This window comes from Colletotrichum acutatum (assembly GCF_030867785.1).
Source record: "Colletotrichum acutatum strain CBS 112980 chromosome Unknown BDZ83scaffold_290, whole genome shotgun sequence".
NCBI classification, from domain to species: Eukaryota; Fungi; Ascomycota; class Sordariomycetes; order Glomerellales; family Glomerellaceae; genus Colletotrichum; species Colletotrichum acutatum.
In genome coordinates, this window is record NW_026849284.1 from 1 (window position 1) to 19,961 (window position 19,961).

Below are 19,961 nucleotides of genomic sequence, written 5' to 3' on the forward strand. Positions count from 1 at the left end.
ATGACGTATTACCAGTCATTGCGTACGAAGACGTCGTGCTGCCGTTGTCTGCACTGACCGTCGTTCATCCGCTGTTGACGCTGGGGTTGGACTCATCGTTCACCTTCTGCAAGCGTATCACATCTCCCGCAGTTCCGATAAGCTTCCACCGCGATCCGTCAAGCCCAAACGCAAGCTTTGATGTATCTGTAGATGAGAGGAGTTGAAAGATTGCCACGCCTCTCTATTGTAGTTGACTACATCGCAAAGCTGAGCTTGGATACGCCGTCAGTATCACAAGGCTAAGCTGCGACGCTCTTTACCTGGAGAGCTCCCCAGCCCGAAATCACCTTCGGAATATCTCAACTCAGTACAGATTGAGATCCCTGTCTACAACAGCCTTTCTTGCAGCCCTCACAAAGCTCTTTCTTGTGGGGAGGGGTACCCCTTCTTTCGTACACACGCCGCTCCATTGCCACGCCCGCCCACTTCTTCAACCGATATGCAATTCGATCGACGTATGTGTCTTCATCCAGGGAGAAAATCCCCAGTCGATTGCACACTTTGCATCACTGACTGTATACGACTGCGTTATAGCCGCCGCCTGGGTATCCCTGAATCGCCAAAGTCACTTTTCCGCTTGTCCAAGTTTTGTTGGGACAAGCATCATTGTCGCAAGTGAACTTTCCCTTTACCGAGGTGGAGTGAGTGTTGTTTGGCTCTCGTGTGGTCTTTTTGCTGACCCAGACGACGGTGATATGGTCGATGACAGCGTTGGCGACTTTTGGGTGAAGCAGCGGGAACGTAAAAGAAGTCTTCTTTCCGGCACTGCGATTGAAAGAGTTCCTCTTCGCCATCTTGAGGTAGGAAGACGACGTACTTTGGGACAAGAATTCGTTTTCGTCTTTCGAGCGATTGCGCAAATGATGATGCCTGAAGCTGGGCGTCTCACTGAAGGCTTTCGCCCACAGTCAGGGAACGGCTTATTTATGCATTGCAAGACCGGCGCGGGGTAGTCGAATCAGAATGAGTATGATAGGCGGCGAGAATGCAGTATGCAAAATACAGTAGTCTGGCGGTGGACTTGATTTACTGGCGCGTATATGCAGGCCAACCAACAAGACTGCACTGCATGTAGGATAGCGGCGAGGTGAAGGTGTGGCACTCTGTTGACCAGGATGCATCTCACCAGCGTGGCGACATCTCCACCAAATGAAGCTGGAACGATCATGAGGTTAGGAAGTTGACTGTGATGTTGATAGCTGGGATATTCCCGCAAGTGGCTCCGTCGGAAAGTGCAATGCCACAGTGCATATGGAAACGGTGGACGGGAATGCGTGAGCAACGCTCTCTCACGGATGATGTGCAGCGCCAGTTCAAGCCGAAAGGAAGGGATTCATTTGAGGAGTCTGGTCCGTTCGGTATTTTATGGACAGATCAGTTGGTTTATTCTTCCCTCTGCTGTTCTGTGCGGATGGTCAACCGCCGCCGCCCTCCTCGAGAATAGTAGCTGTTGAAGGTCAATCAGTCCGATGAGACAGTTAGTCGACAACGGCCCCGGTCTCCGCCGGAATGGTCCGGATGATCTGTACAGCTGACTTTTCGAGTGGACGCCAGTTCTTGAGATACAGCAGGTTCACAGTTTTGGACGCTTCGCGGCTCCATTTCCGCCCCCCCTTTCGAAATGTCCCGTTGGGGAAGTCTGGATCCCCTGCAGGACATACTCTTGGAGCCGGAACCTACTACCTTCACACACACATACACACATGTTCTTGTACTATCGCTTTCTCGAAGGGCTCATGATGGCTGCTTCTAGGTGTTTTCGCTGAGGTAACAGGCATGAGGGCCGTTGACAGATTCAAGAAGCCGGTTCAGAGCCAAAAACATCTTCGCCGATTACATGCCCAAGTGGCATCCCATGTGTGCGAGAACTAGGACCGAGTCTTCGAACAGCGCCCAGGTCCTGCATCGCAAAACAATCAGCCAAACCTAATCATTACTTTAGCTTGTGGTTCAGTCACAAGCAAATCGGGGTGGGCGTTGGAGCATCAGCGCGGCACGCGCTGCGTGTGCACGCTGCCGGGAGACTGGCCCTGTCTGAACTCACAACCATCGCTGACGAAGCCTCTCGCTCTGCCTGCTGGCTTTCAGTGGCGCAGAAGAGTGCCGGAGGCATCTTGCCCAGGGCAGACTGCTGAGCCTTCCAGTCCCATTCGTTTCTGGCAGACGCATTACTAGTCGGTTATGTCTAGCACATTCATCCGTAACCGGCGGAGCAGACGCGATGGGCACCGAGCAAGTAGGGGTCTCTCTTCTCAATGCGCTGCCTGTGCATTCCACCACAAGCCCGACGGTTGTAGTCGAGATTCATATTCTACACGCGTTTTCCCTGGGACACTAATCCTCTTTGCTCAGTTGCGTGGCCAAGGTCTGCTGAGGTTTCCTACTTCGAGCGCTTCACAACAGCCGCCGATCGAGGTGGTTTCAAGGCGAATCCCTCCTCGGACATATGCAGGACTGAAGTGCGGAGCACGTTGCCATCACGCCCACCACGCGGCAGCGGGGCGCAGAGCGCAGCCCCGTTAGAAAAGAGTAGTCCCGTCCCACACAACAGGGGTCACGGGAGCTAATGACAAGTAGCGGCCGCGGCCCGTTCCATAGCTCGTTCGAGAACGACGACGTGGTAGGCAATTCCGACAGCAATCGTCGAAAGAAGTATATTAGTTCCTGATAGACCCAAGCTCTACCCCATGGCCCAAACTTTTTAGTCTCCGACTGTGGCTCGTAAGATGGGCTCTGCGATTCCAAGATACGTTTCTTTGTCTCCTCCACCACTTTCTGCCGCCAGACTCCATCAAGCTGCCGCCACAATGCCTCCCTCAAGTGGGGCAGATATCGCACGTCGTTGATGCAGTAAATCCGATGGGTGTAGACATCGGTCGCGAGTTGAAGACTTCGTATGATCCTCCTCTGCTAGGATGGAACAGATTGAGCCCGGCTTCTTTGGCGGCTTTCCAGCGAGCCTTCTCCTCAGCTGACAAAGGTGCGTACAATCCGATACACTTATCCAATCCATTCAGATATCGCCGTTGCCCGCGCGGACGAGCTGCGTTCTCCATCAGCTGCACGTCTTCGATGCCGCTCAGCTTCACTTGGAAGTGATGAAACAAGGCGTCAGAATCATTGCGAACATCGTAAAAGACTTTGGTGATGTCCGGAGACTCAAGAATCTGTTTGAAGGTTGTTCCTCCGACCGCGGTCGAGAATGCTGTAGACTGCATGGTGTGGATGTCGACGAGGTAGACGTGACTTCGGGGCAGAACAAAGACGGTAATCAGTGAAATGGAGCCATTCCGAGAGAGACTCACGCCTTCCAGGTTTCAAAAGAGCGACGGTACACCGATCGGAAGATTCTGTAGTAACGTCAGTAGATTGGACATCGATTCTGCCGAGTCAACTAGGCTGTAACATATATCGCCAGCAGACATTGCGATGAAGAGTAGCAGCTGCGCTGAGGCTGCGCTGGACCCCCGAAGTACGGCTTGAGCGACTCTCGAGCGTCTTCATATGTCGTCCACGACCTCCTTTTCCCTTGGTTGACGACTATGCTGCTGATGCCGAGGCAGCCTTTCGTCGATTCCCTGTAGCACCGGCTGCGGTAGCGTGGAACTTAAACATTGGTCCCTTCGTCTGAGGGTGTCGAGCAGGCGATGCAGCGTTACCCCCTGTCAACACATGTGATTATATAAAACCCACGCCGCTGATGAGATGAGGGCGGCACCCCGTACCATTTCAAGATCACAGTTAAGCACGTTCTTACTTCAGACGAATAACTCAATTGCAAAGCCAAATCACTCCGTTTCTAAACTACGTGCTAACCAATCTGACGCTTCATATCATCCCCCGCCGCAAGTATCAAGTAACACGGAAACTTTTCAGGTATCCGAACGCTTCAGTATTGCCACCACCCTCGCTCTTCACACCATGGAGGCTAGTCTCCGTAATCGGGCGCACGCCCATGAACAAGACAGAGTTGTAATCTAACACAACACCGGTCTTCTCCTTCACGGCCGACAAGCTGATCGACTGGTTGACAGGCCAGTACCACCTGGCCGACATCTTCCGGAAATGAGATGCCGCAGACGAGTCAACGGGTCGCATGGAAAGCAGCAGCGTAGCCCTGCCACTCTTGTGACAGATAGGCTTCACCCCACTACCCCTGGCCTCACAGACCATAGAGCGACTCGACTTATCGCTGTGCAGGGGAGCACCAAAAAGGCTGCCATCCCGAGCCAGTGCGCCCAACGTAGCAGACGTCAGTTCCTTCACCCGAGGTTGTCCGTCCGACCCAAGATGGAAGGGTCTCCGTAACCAAATTGAAACCTCTTATCCTCCGGATAAATTCACCGGGCTGGGCGTACTCAACGTCCTAAGGACGTTCATAGCAAACACCTCAATGTCCGCATTGGCGTACACATCGCCTTCCAGGGAGATTCCAGTGAGGTGCAGTCTCGAAACCGTATTTTGTTCCATGTAGACCCCAACATGGCACTAACAGGAATTTCCCAGTAGTTTTGGCCTTGCCGGTCACCAGACGCAAAGAAAGAGACCGAGGCGCCACCCGGCGAATCGAACACCGTCTTTGTAGCCTCTCCCAGGCTCTGAGCCTCCAATGTCCTCTTCGAATGGGTGCTTCTCACTTGAGCACCATCCTTGCGCCGACCGTATCCAACAGTTGGCCTCCGGTGTCGTCTGCGTGCGTACCCACTTCTTTGGGTTCTGCGATAGTACGTCATTGCTGCTTGCGAAAGAAATTGTCTCCCGCCAAATTGAACCACTCCCAGTTGAGAAGGGGGACTCCCGCCTTTTAATAGTTTTCCAAACCATCTCGTTCTCACTCAGTCATTGGCTGTTCCCAAGCCCCACCTTTTGGATCTCGACCTGCTGAAGTAAGCAGGGTACCTCAGTCACGCTCCTCCGTCGCTCCGTTCTTACTAACCAAAGTGTGCACAGACCCTTTTTTAAAAAACTGGTTTGGGCCATCGGCCCCGAAACAGCCTTAACATCAACAACAAATTATAAGACCGCCTGCGGCGGGTTGATTGAAGACGGACAGCCTTCGGCGACGAGGAGCAAAGGGCCTTCAGCCGGCATAGTAAGTGCAACGGAAGCGAAACGCAGGTGTGCAAACACCGGAGAGCAGCGCGAGTGGAACGCTGTGGGAGTCGGGGGGAGGCGTAGTGCGAGTGAAGCGGGAACGAAGCCATCACGAAGGTGGTTTACCACCGTAGGGATCAAAGAGATGGTGTTTAGAAACTAACACCTTACCTTAGCTAACCGACCTAACCTTTAATTACCTACGCCTCCAACTCCGGTGTCATAGGGCTCCGCCCCGTACCGCTTCTTCACATCCTTGCGTGGGTCCTCCGGATGTGAACAGCCAATTGTCACAGAGTAAGGAACAGAAGGAAGTCAATCTCAATCATACCAGAGTAATCATCATATGGGCGATGACTATCGTAAACAACAAAATCGAGGTGTTTGTGCTTAAGCATACAAATTCACATCAAAAGAATCTCAAACCAAGTCAAGTCAAATCAAATTCAACAATATATGTCTACACATAGATCAGGCCCTTGTACCCGGCGTCAGGCTTCCCCGTATTCCAAATCGTGTGCTCATCGTCCCTCGGACGAATAATAAAGTCGGTATCTGCCAGGGCATCATACACCCATGATCCTGGCTCGCCGTACCAGATGCGGCCGACATGCCCGAAAATGACAAACTCCTTTTCGGCTAAGGACATCCCGTCCTCGTATTTTCTCTGAATAACAAAATCCCACCTGGAATCACGTCTCCGACTAAATTCGTTCCCCCTCTCATCCACGACTCGTTGCCAACACTCGACAAAAATGAACCGACCGCCTTTGTTACAACATAATACCGTGTCTTCCCAGAGGACCCTCCCGTCCTCCTTCATCTGGTGTTCCTTACGCAACACCGTCCACGAGTTGCCACTGGCGGCCTCTACAGACCAACTATCGCCTTCCTGCTCACGCCAGGCAAGAAAATCCACAAGGTTCGACAGCCCGGGCTGCCAATTCCATCTCCGTTGGGGGTAATACCCCAAAGACTGCTTCTCCGCAGTATGGTAGGGGCACTGCTCCCCATAGCACAGCAAAAAGTGATTCTCCCGTCCCACGGGACACCAGCTTCTCAGCGTAGGAATGCTCTGTGGTTTGGCTCCGGCCACATCCAGTGCAGCTGACCCCTCCAAGGGTCCGAGTCCAACAAAGACTCCGTCTAAGAACAGACCTGTCTTCATCCTCTCGGTTGGCTTGTGTTCACACTCAGTGTCAGTCCACTTCCACCTAACAGATAAAAAACCAGATGAGCTGCCCGCTCACTGTGCCACAACACTCACCGTGGCTTTTGGGCACCCAAAAAGACCGTCTCACGTACGACTTCGAGTCGTCGATAACCCTCCCGATTATTAGTAGATCAAAATCCAAGTCTCGTTTGGATGGCTGCCCACAGCCTGCGCGGGAATACTTTCAATTTCAACCGAGGAGTGTAGGCAAAAGATAACCCCAAAAAGTGTTTAGGAGCGATGGAAGGTTGCCTACCTATGTGACCATCGTTTGGGGGCATGTCTGCCTTTTTGTAGACCTCCCGTTCACTCACCCCGGTTCGACCAGTCTCGTTCTCACTCGCTCATTGGATCCCCAGATCCACAGAGCTCGAGCCCCATTTATGTCGTACGCTGCTAACCTATCCAGGTTAGTCTGTCGCGCTGCCAGTCCTCTGTCCTTATCGCTCCTATCGATAAAAAGTGCACTGACTTTGTCTTACAGATAAGCACTTCTGTGCTGGGCCATGGCCCCAAAAACTGCTCTTAACAACAATGGACCTAAAAACACGGCGTGTCTGTTAGATGGGCTTATGGGCCACCGTCTATCAGCACAAATTATAAAATCGCCTAACAGCGGAATGATTGGCGACGGACAGCCTTTGGCGACGAGGAACACAGACCTGCAGGCGGTCTTGTAGTTTACCGTTGATAGACGATGGGATGGCCCAAAATGCGGGGTAAGCAAAATGAACCAGCAATTTTGGAGTAAAAGTGGGAACTATAGAGAAAGTGGAGAACTGTGTACGCTCACCCGAAGCGGTTAGGAGTGTCCAGACAGAGTCACGCGGTGGTCGACTGGAGAACAGATTTGAAGAACTATAAGAAGGCGGGATGCCCCCCCGGGAAATCAGCAATCCGGCCTGACCCAGTAGGAAAAAGGGACTCTCGTTCGTGTTTCCCGACAGTGGCTGCTGCCACTCACAAGAGCAGCCGCCGCTCTCGCCACCGCTGTTCCAGCAAAAAGTCTCAGGCTGACCGACTACATTATTGTCGTCCTCCACTGACGTAACAACTGGGTTGAACTCCACGTTCTCGAAAAACAAACTGTCTAAGTCTGCTGTCGCGTCGTCTTCGCCATACTCCGTATCTGTGGTGCCTGCAACTCCCATCTGCCTGATGAGCGGTGTGCGGTTCGCTGGGCCTGACGTGCGAAGCAGGAACAACCCCGCCTAAAACAGAAACCCCATTTTTGTATCGTCATAAAGACGCTCTCATTCGCACGAGAAGATCGAACCGGCTCGAAGAGAAATCAAAAGAAAACAGCCTCTCCGCAGACCATCTCCTTCCGGCCGGGCATCTATCGCCCTTGAATAGTTTCCACCTCATTCCTTCTCAATTGAACAATGGTTTTGCGGGAGACGAATGGGCACTTCGACTTTGAGTCCAACTCAGTCCCAAAGCCAAAGGCAAGTATGCCGTCTCCGGCGTTTCCTCGTCCCAGACCGTCATGTTTATCTGAACTCGCGGACCAAACATCTCCAGCGTCCTACAGCCGGTAAGGGAATTGGCATTGAAGATTGCATAACGTTTCAAAAGCGACAGAAGGGCCTCCGGTAAGCTCTTTGGCGACGAGCCGTACGCTCGGTTAGAAAATTAGAGGCACAACCAATCTCGGCCGTCTTTGGATGCGCTCGTGGTAGCAGCCGCTGGAATGAAAGACCTCCAGGCCTCGACTGAGTTGGGCACAGAATGTCACCGTAGCATGCGTAACGGCTTGGACAATGCCAAAACGGACGTCCGTCATGAACGCGTCAAGCAGTCTCTGGACTAACTCGTCGGTGCAGTGCGAATTCTGCCGACCAAACCATTGAATACAGATAGCATCCAGTACGGCATGCTTCAGATGTGGACAGTCGACGTCAGTCACTATTCTTTGACGACAAGCATCTTGATGAGTTGGATCGTCTCATCTTCCTATCCCATCGACTGCGGCATGACGTCGGTACATTGTACCAGGCCTGGAGATATTGGCGCTGGAAACACGAGAAGGAACGTCGTCCGTGCATTGCACAAGAAGGCGATCCGTACTTCAGGGCTTGGCCTTCGTCGGCCAGCGGCGGTCGCGTATGATTTCCTCTATCTAACTTTGAACGTTACGCAGGGAACAACACGATATCATTGTCCCCTCAGTCAAATAAGCCATCCTTGCGAATGGTAGCAAGAATGGCTGAGTATGAAGGCGAGTAAGGAATCGTCCTTCATCCCGTACAGAGTCCTGTCCTTCAATGGATCGAGTGGATCTGTCCCCGTGATGCTCCTTTGCTCTCATCCATTTCTATTCGTGAGTACTACATCGACCTCGCCATCCATGCGGCATGTGGTCGTTGCCACTATTGGCTTCTGCCGCTAGGTACAGGGTGACTGTATGGGAACGAACAAGTTATCGAGGAAGACGTTTGGCACCTGGTCAGAGTAGCACCAGACTGCATGATCCTCTTGATAACCTCACTATTACTATTGTGAAAGGGATCTCTGCTCGTGTTCGACTTTCGCTCGGCTCTGTCGCTCATGTGACTCCTCAACCGTTCTACTTGATCGCTAAGTTGCCAAGGCTGTTAACAGACGTCGTCACGACGCGCCATCCGTTCATGTGTCCCCACCTCTTCGTGATTGGCTGATGTTCATGGTGCCGAAGCCACATCGGTTGTCAAGCCATCACAAGCGCAGCGGCCAGTCACCTCATGGAACACGGTTGGGGCGTGGGTCATGAAGCAAGAGCTGCATCAATAGTGATGAGAGGCCGCGTCTCAACGGGCATGTTGCGACAGCTCAGTGCAGAAAAACCAGACCTGGTTCTGCCTATGGTTGCTTGGCCACGTAAGTTAACGTCGGCGAAAGCAACGCCCACACACACCTCCTTGGAGACCTCCTTGGAGACCTCCTTGGAGGGAAAAAGTGAAGCTAGTTCTTTCGCTAGCATATTAGCACCGTGCCCTAACACTACATGCCCCGCACCATAGGTGTCTGTCTCCTGTGTTCATCTCAGGACTATTCAATGAATTCCCTGCCTGACCCGAATATAAAATGTTCATTCCTGGAAGTCGTCACCATATTAAATCAAGCTCTGTCCTTTCGCCCGAAGATCGTACTCACGAGACAAGATGTCAAGCAGGGCAAACGCGCCCAATTCGATATTCTTATTGGACGGCGGAAGCCAAGCCAACCCCCAATTCAGGGTTCACGAGAGTTCACCGTTCGATGCTGCTTCAGGGCGAAGCCCACGGCGGGCATCACAACCCGAAGCTTGCCATTCGGTCGAGACGTCACGACCCAAGGAGAGTCTTTGGCAAAGCAGAAGCGCGCATCCGACACGTCACTTCACGCCATCCAGTGCGGCACTGGCTGGGCGCAACGACAGCCTCACGTTGAACGGCCCATCGGGGTTGCTACCTCCGACGATCATCGAATCTGCCCCCGCCACCTCGCGGTCTGCTGCTGCGAATGACAGCACAGAGGAACCTGGCAGGTCAAAGTTGTGCTGCGACTCGGTATCTGATCTTGGTTGGTTAGGAGAGCATGATAATCTAACAGTTATCCGTGGGCTCAAGACGGAAACGGGGTCTTCATCTAATGAGCCTAGTCTGCCTGACGCGGCTGACATTTCCCCATGCATCAGACACAGTCGTCGCACGGGTTCAGAGGCGCCGCGATGCCACAGCCCCTCTAACAACCAAGATGATATCGACACGTCCAATTGCGCATGTCCGGATAAGCTCACCATCTACAAGAAGCTGACCTGCGAAGATCGCCGGATTGAGCTTTGTCGTACATTTGATGAGCGTAGATTCGATGCCATGATCTACGGCCAACCTGATGCACTCCCACCACCCCACGGAATCTTTGTTGACACCGGTCCAGCCTCTATGGGCGCCGCTGGAGCTGTGAAGAAAACCTGCAGATCATTGTATATGAGAATCGACCCGCGTATCCATTGGTCCCACAATCGCTCCGACAAGTGGTATGAACAGATAATGGAAAAAATCAAAGCTCGCGGCGGGCGTAAAACGAACTTCGGCAAGGCAGCCCATCGAATGAGAGTGCAGAGAATTGCCACTGAGCGGCGTGAGGCGGAGGACGCGCTGACGAGAGCGCCTACAGAAGGCCAGGACCGGATCCCGCTGCTGCGAAGCAAGCCGCCAGAACCATGGTCGCACCACAGACCGATGGACTTTGGCGACGTGCCTGTACATGAGCTGCCAAGCTATGTGCAGGAGAACGAGAGTTGGATGAGGGCTGCTAAGTGGATGCGAGAATCACGAGAGGTCTATTTACAAGCCACAAAGCTCGAGGCTGATCATAAACCGTGGGAACATCTGTTCAGGAGGAGTAGGTAATGCTTTTGGACCTGGTGGGAAGTTGCAAAACTGGAAGGCATCTAGCCCTCCGCCAATATGCGACTGGAAGAAGACGCTGAGAGCGCACTCGCTGCCGTTTGCAAGCGTCGGGCCGAGTCTGGGTGATTTGGGGAACAAGCTATGGGGCTGTTGCTGTGGTCGCTATGTTAACGCTGCCATGGCAGCCGCTTGTTGAGTTTGGCACACATCGCGGAAAGCACCACAACTGTAACGGCGTTCACTTCGACCAAACATCCTGCAAGCCTTCAATCGTAACCACACACTCAACATACTAGGCTTTGTCGTCATTCCCTCAGCCCTTGAAGATTCGAGTCGCGCCCAGACGAGGTTTCTTTGCGACACACTCTTCTCTGGGCGCCGGCAAGATCGATGACTTTCCGCAAAGCATCGTTGTCGGAGCCCAGTCATCCTCGAAGCCATCTGTGCCTGAAGCCATCTCTCATGTTCATCTCCCGGCTTATGAGGGCGTTTGCACTCAACTTGCAGCTGACATGATTCTTCGTGACTATCCGTCCATCGATGCGACAATTCGATTCGCGGATGACAGCAGACCACCCCACACGCTGCAAGTATTGGACATGGATGCGAAGGCAAACAGATCAACGAATCAAGAAAGCAGATGGACTCTCAGATGTTAAGGGCCTTCTGCGCCTCAGATTACAGTACGGGGTCGGACATTTGTCCTCTTTGGTCGACCTGCCCGGTATTTTCCACTCGTCATCCGCGACGCCAGCAAGTGAGGGCATTTTGACCGCTGGAGCTCGTGGAAAGCTCCATGCGAAAATCGAACAGCATCTTTCTGGCTGTCATCGCTACCAACGATCTGCTTGCTTATCAATTTGATATGACGAAGGCAAAGGAGCACGACCCGACGAAGGTCCGGACGCCTGGTGTGATAACAAAGCCAGATGTGTCCCTCGAGGTTCCTTCAGCGAGGTGGAGTGTCTGAACCTTAACACTTTCTTCAACGACAAGAGACTGCTCACATGCGGGCTATTGGCCGGCAAATCCTCTGCAACCGCGCAGCGTTTGAGGATGATCTCGGGCTCAGTGGAAGGTGAATCTTCCGCGTCAAAAGCCTGGTCCTCATTTGTCATCGCCAGCCGTGGAACAGTCGCTATTCTGACTAAGCCGGGTCACGCTCTCCTCAGAGAGAAAAGCCTACCTTCGGTTCTCGAAGACATCCAGAACGGCCGTGAAGGCATCAAATCCAGCGTCGCCGGGCCTTACCACACTAGTGTACAATCGTGACCATATGTTGCTTCGTTTTCTGCATTTATGATCAGCGTTTCTGAGGTCAAGAAATGCAATGTGCTCCAAAAACTCCAAACATGGCGGTCGCTGCCTGATCTAGACCAAATTGTGGAGCTATCGCGGTGAGTTACAGTGCGAATTGGCAGAGAGGTATTGAGGAGGAGGTGGGTGCGCATCGCTTTCGAAGAGATGACACTGTGTGGAGCACCAGAAACATCCAGTACGCTCCCCTAAAGAGGAAGCGACTTAACTATGAGAATAACCGTCGTTGTTGTGGCATGATCCGTTATGCCCAGCCTCTCAATCCCTGTCTTTACGCAGGGGTTAGACAAGGGTTTGCGCCAGAAGCCAAAATGGAGGTGTGGGGGACTCAGCATTCAGGTTCCAGTCCAGTCATTTATGGATGCCACCGCTATCGCTGACAAGAGCCATGACAGACACAGTATGCATGTGCCTCGACACATCTGCTGTAACCCGCACACAGTAGTACCTTTGCATTACATGCTTGTCCATGACAACAGCCAATTTTCCTTCCAACCGAGTAACTTTCGCGAATACATACAGTATGGAACCCGCCAAATACAAACATCATATTAGGTGGGCATACGACCGACACCAGTGTCTAACAAAGCTAACGTCGAGAGCAAGGGATGACATGAAAGGAGCAAAAGAATGGGGGGAGGGGTCATCCAGCTTTGGGCACAGTACTCCGTACATGACACAACTTTTCTGTTCAATTTTCTGTCTAGGCAAAACGTGCGGGGTACGCAGTACACAGTATCTAGGAACTTTTAACACTCGCCCATGTGTTTGTTGCGCAAGTTCCTTCCTCAGCTTCCGCACGCCGAATCCGTACACAGCACGTCTCGGCACCCATGCGACTGCCCTTCACCTACGCGACCAGCAGGTGCAAACTAAGGCTAGAAAGTTTACGCGTCGTTTGTTCTGCGGCGCTTTCGTGGCTGCTCTTGTGGTCCCATCTGCGATTCGGTTGCGATGGCTGAGATTTCATTGATCCCTCCGAACCTGGCCAACTGAATCAGCAAAGCTTGATGGGCCTTCCGGCAGCCCTCTCGCAACACACGCTCGCGCTGATCGAGATGGTGCATCCGAGTCGCCAGACCCAGAGCACGATAATATCTGCTTCGACATTCTCCGCTGACATCGTGAGTCGGAAGCACAATGGGCAGACGGAAAATGTCGCAATGTTCTTCGTTTATACGGCAACGCTCATGATGTATGAAAACCAGCTCCTTTTGCGCATTCGACAGGTACTGCTGCGCGTTCCACATGTAACGCAGCGCAGTTCGAGCCTCGCAATTAGGGTCAAGACACATGGTGCATCGCTATTCGCGACCATTAGGCTAGTTCATGACAGTATGGGGTTGATGGAGAGATTGGCCTACCTGCGGCCCCGGGTATGTGGGGTTGATCGATGGAAGAGACGGAACTCCGGGTCTAAGAAAGACTCGCGGGCGGAACGGTGGTGGGTTCCGACCGTGGAATGAGTGGATCGGTGTCGACATCAGATGGAGGAGGCAGAGAAATGGTTTTGTCTGAATGTCTTCTGATGAGTTCCATATTGCTTTCGTGGCGCGCAACTACGGGCTTTTATGTTTTTTCCCCCTTCTTTATTTCTCCTTTGGCCTGGCCGCTCGCTATCCATTTTCGTTGCAAGCAGTCGGGAAGCTACATGTTCAATCTGTTATATTCTGTCAATTCGACATCGGCCGGTTATAACCAACACGATTGCCACCCCAGCATCTAACCTATTGCCAAGTCGACCCCCCGATCCTAACCAACGGTCGCAACAAGATGGAGAACAAGGGAGGACGCACCACTCCACCTTGCGACTGCGCTAGGATCTTCCTGCCCGTCACAGTAAAACACCCAATACCGAGCTTGATTGGACCCACCAAGGCCGGCGAGCCGTCTGCTCTTCGTATTCCCTCGGTCAGATCACAGCCAACGCCTTGAGGCTTGACGTCCATCCACGTACCATCAGTCACGATGGTCTCCCAAACCAAGCAAGCTAGTGAACCTGCGAGACGCATCATGTCATCCTATGTTGGCTTTTACTGATCACAGTGATGGTTAGGTTTTTCCGAAAGTACTCCAATTGACTAGTAAGTCGGGCACACTCGTCCGCGCCGTTGTGCTTGCTTGTCTAACTACTGTATACGGCACGCTAAGGTTTGCGTCCGTGATCACGATGGTGCAGATGCAATTTTCCGTTGGAGGCGGCTGGGTCGCTCCACATGCGGTATCTACAGTCACAATTCGAGACACAAAGCCCAATTGTTTGTTGCCGTTTCCCCTCTGACATACTGAACGCACCGTAGAGAGCTTTGTATTGGTGTTGCTGCAAGCGACGCAATGCGTAATCACGTCGTTTCTCAGGCCGGTAAGGGAGTAATTTGCGATCGGTTTGCTGACCAAACTTCGTGGTTTTCGAGTCCGGGGCTGTGATTGTTCACTGTCGGCAAGTTCAGAATGCGGTAACATCACGACCGCGCGCGCCATCTGTGATGTTTGTTCCAACAAACAACCCCCTCGGATACGCGTACGCGCATTGTGAAGTATGCCAATTCCTCTTGTGCACGTACTGCTGCCGTGTTGAGCTTCTTCAAGCATCTGATCATGGCTGCAGTGGCCAGCTTGCAAACAACATTGAAATTGAATAGTGCGGATAGCAGCGTATTCTAAGGCTCTTCTTGTCAGTGTCCACCACCGACCCTGGACAGCATCAGCATTTGGGTCCGTACACCGTCGAAGCCCCCTGAAGGGGGGCTCCCAATAGGCTCACGGGTACCCGTGCATGTAAAATTCCACGGGTACCCGTGAATATGACTAAGCAAGCGGGCGGCACAGATTGACAAACGCGTCTCGCGTCAGTCTACACGTTTCTCTGCACATGGCATGGCAACTCGGCCACACGTTTCTGAGAAGGATGGAATTAGCCCCGGACAACCCAGCACTCAATTTCCTAGACGACTGTCTACCTCCTGAAAGCGAATATGAATCGCGCGATGACCTCATATTGGCAATTAACAACTGGGCGGCAACAAGGGGATACGCCTTCACGACTGGGAGATCGACCAAAGAGAAGAGTGGGCGGCGGACAATTACGTATTCGTGCGATCGGTCGTGTCATCCCCCAAGCAAAGCAATAGCGCGCCAAAGACGAACTACGAGCAGAGGAACGGGCTGTCAATTTTCCGTGCTTGCCAAGGAATCCTTGGATAAAAGCACCTGGAGCTTGAGACACCGGCCCGACAAACGGTTTTCTTCTCATAATCACCCCCCAAGCCAGCATCCGTCTGCTCACCCAACACACCGCAAGCTGACAGAGGAGGATTTTGCGAAAGTAGCCGGCCTATCAAATGCTGGCGTCGCGCCCAGAGATATCCGGACATACATACGACAAACCACAAACTCTGTAGCAACCCAACAGGATATCTACAATCATATTGCAGCCATCAAACGAGATGTTCGTGGAGGGCAGACCTCGATCCACGCACTTGCCAATCAGCTTGACGAGGAAGGCTTCTGGAGTCGAATGCAATTCGCACCAGATGGCCGCGTTACAGCTGTCTTGTTCGCCCATCCAGATTCCCTAGCCCTCCTACAAGCTTACCCAGACGTAATGTTGCTGGACTGCACTTACAAGACCAACAAGTACGGTATGCCGCTTCTTGACATAGTTGGCGTCGATGCTTGTCAGCGGTCCTTCTGTATCGCGTTCGCATTTCTCAGTGGCGAAACGGAAGATGATTATACCTGGGCTCTGGAGCGGGTCAGGTCCTTGTATGACCAGTGCAACGCTAGCCTACCTGCGGTTGTCCTCACAGATCGCTGCTTAGCATGCATCAATGCTGTAGCCGCTGTCTTTCCATCTTCGGCATCTTTGCTTTGCCTCTGGCATGCGAACAAGGCGGTGCTTCAGCATTGCTACTCTGCGTTCGACCTTGTCAAGACGAAGACAACCAGTAGCCCTGCAGCGCCGAAGTCATCGACTGACAACTGGGGAGAGTTCTACAAGTCCTGGCATTTGATTGTTAGCTCGCCGTCTGAGATGACCTTTCAGGAGCGTGTTTCTCACTTCGAGGAACGCTATCTTACGGACCATCTTGAAGAAGTCGGCTACATTACGTCCTTTTGGCTCCATCCGTACAAGGAGAAGCTAGTGAAAGCCTGGGTTGATCAGCACACGCACTTTGGCAACGTGGCTACCTCGCGGGTTGAAGGCATCCATGCTCTGCTCAAATCGCACCTAAAGAGATCCACGTTAGATCTGTTCGAGGCTTGGCGAGCGATGAAGCACGCGTTACTCAATCAGCTCTCGGATCTGAGATCTAATCAAGCCAAGCAACAGACACGAATACCGGTCGAGCTTTCGGGAACAATATATGGCGCAGTACTTGGCTGGGTATCGCATGAAGCCCTCCGGAAAGTAGAAGAGCAGCGGAAGCTGCTCAGTAAGAATGGCACAGACCATTCCTCAGTCTGTACGGGGGCCTTCTCTCGTGTGTACGGTTTGCCATGTCTACACAAATTAAAGGCTTTACAGGAACAAAATCTTGTTCTGCTACGTGAGCACTTTCATGCGCATTGGCACCTGAGGCGTGAAGGGGCGCCGCAGCTGTTACTAGAGCCTCGCCAGCGCATCGAGCCCAGGTTGCAATCGGAGAACCCCCGAATTCCGGTTTCAAGCACTAGGCGAGACCCAAGCAGCTTTGAAATCGTTGAACTCGCGTCACGGGCCCCAAGCACATGTAGTAGGTGTCATGCGGTTGGCCATATTATGACCTCAAAGGCGTGCCCTCAGCGATATTCACATTTGTTGCCTGAGCCAATTCCTACTCCAGGCCTAGCCCCAACACCGAGTGCAGTCTGTGCCACTACACGGAAAGTCACGGAAAGCCTTCCGTCGAACGCCGTACAGTCCATAATAGCCTTGACTCAATCGACTACAGATGAAGCAGTGGATGCCAGGATGTCACCACCTGAGATGCAACCACCGTCTCGGCGTTCGCGTTCGCCCTCGGTTCTAAAATACGATTCACCTCAGGCAATATACGGACGGTACTGTGCAGCGAGAACCGCCTGGTATGCCGCCCAGCCTCGTGGAAGTGTCAAAACAAACCAGGAGTATCGGAGGGCAATGGGACTTCCGCTGCGTTATGGGAAGAAATGTTATGAGTGGTGTCTTGACTACAAGCAGATGAACAAACGCTGCACCACCTCCAAGGGGTCAAGAGATTGGCTTAAGGAAGAGATGATGGCTTATCTAGACTGGGACAGAGCTGAAGAGGAACGGGTTGATGAGCTTGTCATCGCTGAGGAGGGAGAAAACCCTTTTCGAAATAGCAGGAGAGGTATGGGCGACATCTGGAAACGAGTTGAGAGAGACAACGCCGAACAGGAGGCGTTGTATGCTGAGAATCTGCCCGAAGAGTGTATTGTGGTTAAATCGTAAATTATAGGGTAATTGGAACCCAAGCCGCGGCCCCGATTGGCTCAAGACCCGTGCAGCGAACGTGCTTAGTCATATTCACGGGTACCCGTGGAATTTTACATGCACGGGTACCCGTGAGCCTATTGGGAGCCCCCCTTCAGCTGCTAATTAGTCATCACAGTGCAAGTGGCGAGTGTATTCACGCTGTCCACAACACCACATGTAGCAGGCTCGATATCGCCAACCTTGGCCATGTGTCACACAAGTTTGCTGCCCTGTAGACCCACCCCCCTGGAGGCGAATGGCATCCGAGACTTCGACTCTCATTTCCTCTCGAGATCTTGACTGGTAGAGGATAGGCGGTATGCTGCAGGCGTGGGCTCCGAAGCAAGTGCAGAGAGTCGCAGGCTGCCCGATGTCTTTGCGTCGCTGGTCTCGAGGCAGCACGTGGCCGTTTCGTGCTCACACCATTAACCAGATCGGCGTTGTCGTCCGCGAGTCGCGGCACTACTCCGGGTTGAAAAGCCCATGGTCTAAGGAGATTAAGCCTGGCAAGCGCTTTGCAGGATGACTGCGCCAGTCAGGTTAGTATGTTACTCACAGTGCTAGCGTAGCCTTGCCTACGACGGAACAAGGCCTCCACCCTTTCCCCGTCCAGACAGGCAAGGCTTAACAAGGGCGGACGAACGGAAGTGATCACCTACGCCAAAGTTCACTTCGCTCAACCTATCCACTAGGTACATCGGTTTCTCCCAGGCGAAGTCCCTTCATAGCCGCCCAATCGAGCGTCGGGAACTACCTACGGCCACTGATAGGACACTACAAGCGCACGGCCGAGAAGGCAGGAAACTTGCTATTCCCAATGCACGATGGGTTCCCCTGCATATGGTGAGCGCGTCTTCTAAGCGCCACAGCCATTCACTGCCGCCTTCAGTGAGCCTTCTAACTCCATAGGCCGACGCAATTGTTACTTTTGTTTCGGTTGAATTCTTTTCTTGGCCCTTCCACAGAAGCATTCGCTGTTTAAACCCATCCGTGAAACCCTTCCATACACATACATAGTTTATTACGCCCCGGCTAAGCTGTTTAGGGCTCGCATGATTATCTACATATTCTCCACATTCGTTCATATCCTTGCCTCCCAGAAGCCCATACAAGTCTTGTTCGTCTCCGTATGTGTCTTTTTTAGTTTTGCATGTCGATGCTGCGGTTGCTCGTGGGGTTAGTAGCAGGCCATCTCGGAGTTGTTTCTCAAAGTGTTCGACGTCCTATCGTCGGCGGCCGAAGCTAGTCCTGCTGTCGATGGCACGAGGATGCGTGGGGGTGTCTCCGGTTAATTTGATGATGTTAGTTGCGTGTGGTTTCGCTGCTGGCTGATCTGTGCATCTAGCCTCTCCGTGCTCATGGCGAACTTGATCGTCTCTTTGACAACGTCTACGCTTGGCGACCAATCCTTAGGGTCGGACGCGCGCTTTCCTCCCAGGAAGTATGACAGATTTCCTCTCCGCGTTTCCGTCTGTTGGAGCATCCGAGTCCGCTGTGCCGTCCACTGTGTGCATCGAAAGAGAAAATGCTCTACCGTTTCTGCAGATTGCCCGCAAGCGCATAGCGCCGCGGCGGTTGCGCCGATCTGGTAGAGGTACCAGTTCAGCCTTGCCATTCCGGTGCGTAGTTGCGCTAGAATGCTGGCTTCTTTCCAGGCCAGTCCGTCATACAGCTTGCGTGTGTGGTTTCCCGGCAGGGCTATGTCGATCTTCTTCGAATATGCTCCTACGTTGTCGGGCAAGGCTCCGTGCTTCTGTCGCACGCTCTGTAAAGCGATCCTAAGTGCCGTCGAGTAGGCTCTGGCCGGCCGTTTTTGTGGTGTCTTGTTTACTTGGGTACTTTCCTTTGCTGCTGCTTTGGCCGCTTGCGCCAGGTCTGACTCTATCGATGATGGAAGCCAGAAGAGAGTGACTCTGTTGCCTCGTCTCTGCAGAGCTTGCACGCTGGCATATAGTTGTCGGATCTCTTGTTGGCCTGACTGCTGCCGCGGGTTGTGCATCACCAACACTGCCGCTTTGTTGCGGGTGAAGACGTGGATGGCCCGGTACTCGAGTCTCTCTGGGAGAGACTTGACCGCTTCTGCCAGTGCCGCTAGCTCTGCTACATACGGGTTCTGCTCCGTTCTCTGACCGAACGTACGCGAGGCCGTCACGACGCCACCGCCCCCTCTGAAAGATGCGGGCAGCGTCGTCGCCGTTCCAAAGCCCACAACCTCGTTCCTTGCTGAGCTCCCTGTCGCTATCCTCACTGCCCATCCAGACCGGATTGCCTCAGAGGCCTTGACCGTGTCGTCGTCGACTACTGTATCAATACGACGTTCCCAAGGAGCGATCGAATACCCTTCGATAGTCTCCAGCTTGTCAAGGGGTAGGTCGCGATAGGCCTCCGCCATCAACTGGAAGGGTGACGGAAACCGTCTAAAGGCCACCGCCCGCAGACGTCGAAGCGGATGGGTCTT

General features: G+C 52.9%; 5 protein-coding genes across 5 annotated transcripts; 1 reads left to right on the plus strand and 4 right to left on the minus strand.

Annotated features, from left to right (window-relative positions):
* On the minus strand, positions 1-836 carry BDZ83DRAFT_745974 (zinc-binding domain-containing protein; the record flags this gene model as incomplete). The annotated part of the gene is given in 2 exon segments (XM_060513200.1): positions 1-541; positions 557-836. The coding sequence occupies 2 exon segments, from the start codon at positions 834-836 to the stop codon at positions 342-344; spliced, it is 480 nt and encodes a 159-aa protein (XP_060357234.1). The 3' UTR covers positions 1-341.
* Positions 837-2,858: 2,022 nt separating this feature from the next.
* On the minus strand, positions 2,859-3,260 carry BDZ83DRAFT_658418 (uncharacterized protein; the record flags this gene model as incomplete). The annotated part of the gene is made up of 1 exon (XM_060511036.1): positions 2,859-3,260. One exon carries the CDS (start codon positions 3,258-3,260, stop codon positions 2,859-2,861), a length of 402 nt encoding a protein of 133 aa, XP_060357235.1.
* Positions 3,261-5,590: 2,330 nt separating this feature from the next.
* BDZ83DRAFT_645032 (uncharacterized protein) lies at positions 5,591-6,499 on the minus strand. The gene has a single exon (XM_060509810.1). It carries the CDS (start codon positions 6,302-6,304, stop codon positions 5,597-5,599), a length of 708 nt encoding a protein of 235 aa, XP_060357236.1. The 5' UTR covers positions 6,305-6,499; the 3' UTR covers positions 5,591-5,596.
* Positions 6,500-9,383: 2,884 nt separating this feature from the next.
* On the plus strand, positions 9,384-10,656 carry BDZ83DRAFT_645041 (uncharacterized protein; the record flags this gene model as incomplete). Its single annotated transcript, XM_060509811.1, has 1 exon — positions 9,384-10,656. A coding segment is annotated over exon 1 (1,122 nt), but the record flags the coding sequence as incomplete, so codon positions are not given.
* Positions 10,657-13,628: 2,972 nt separating this feature from the next.
* BDZ83DRAFT_645047 (uncharacterized protein) lies at positions 13,629-14,339 on the minus strand. The gene has a single exon (XM_060509812.1). The coding sequence runs from the start codon at positions 14,055-14,057 to the stop codon at positions 13,770-13,772; it is 288 nt and encodes a 95-aa protein (XP_060357238.1). The 5' UTR covers positions 14,058-14,339; the 3' UTR covers positions 13,629-13,769.
* Positions 14,340-19,961: the final 5,622 nt, after the last annotated feature.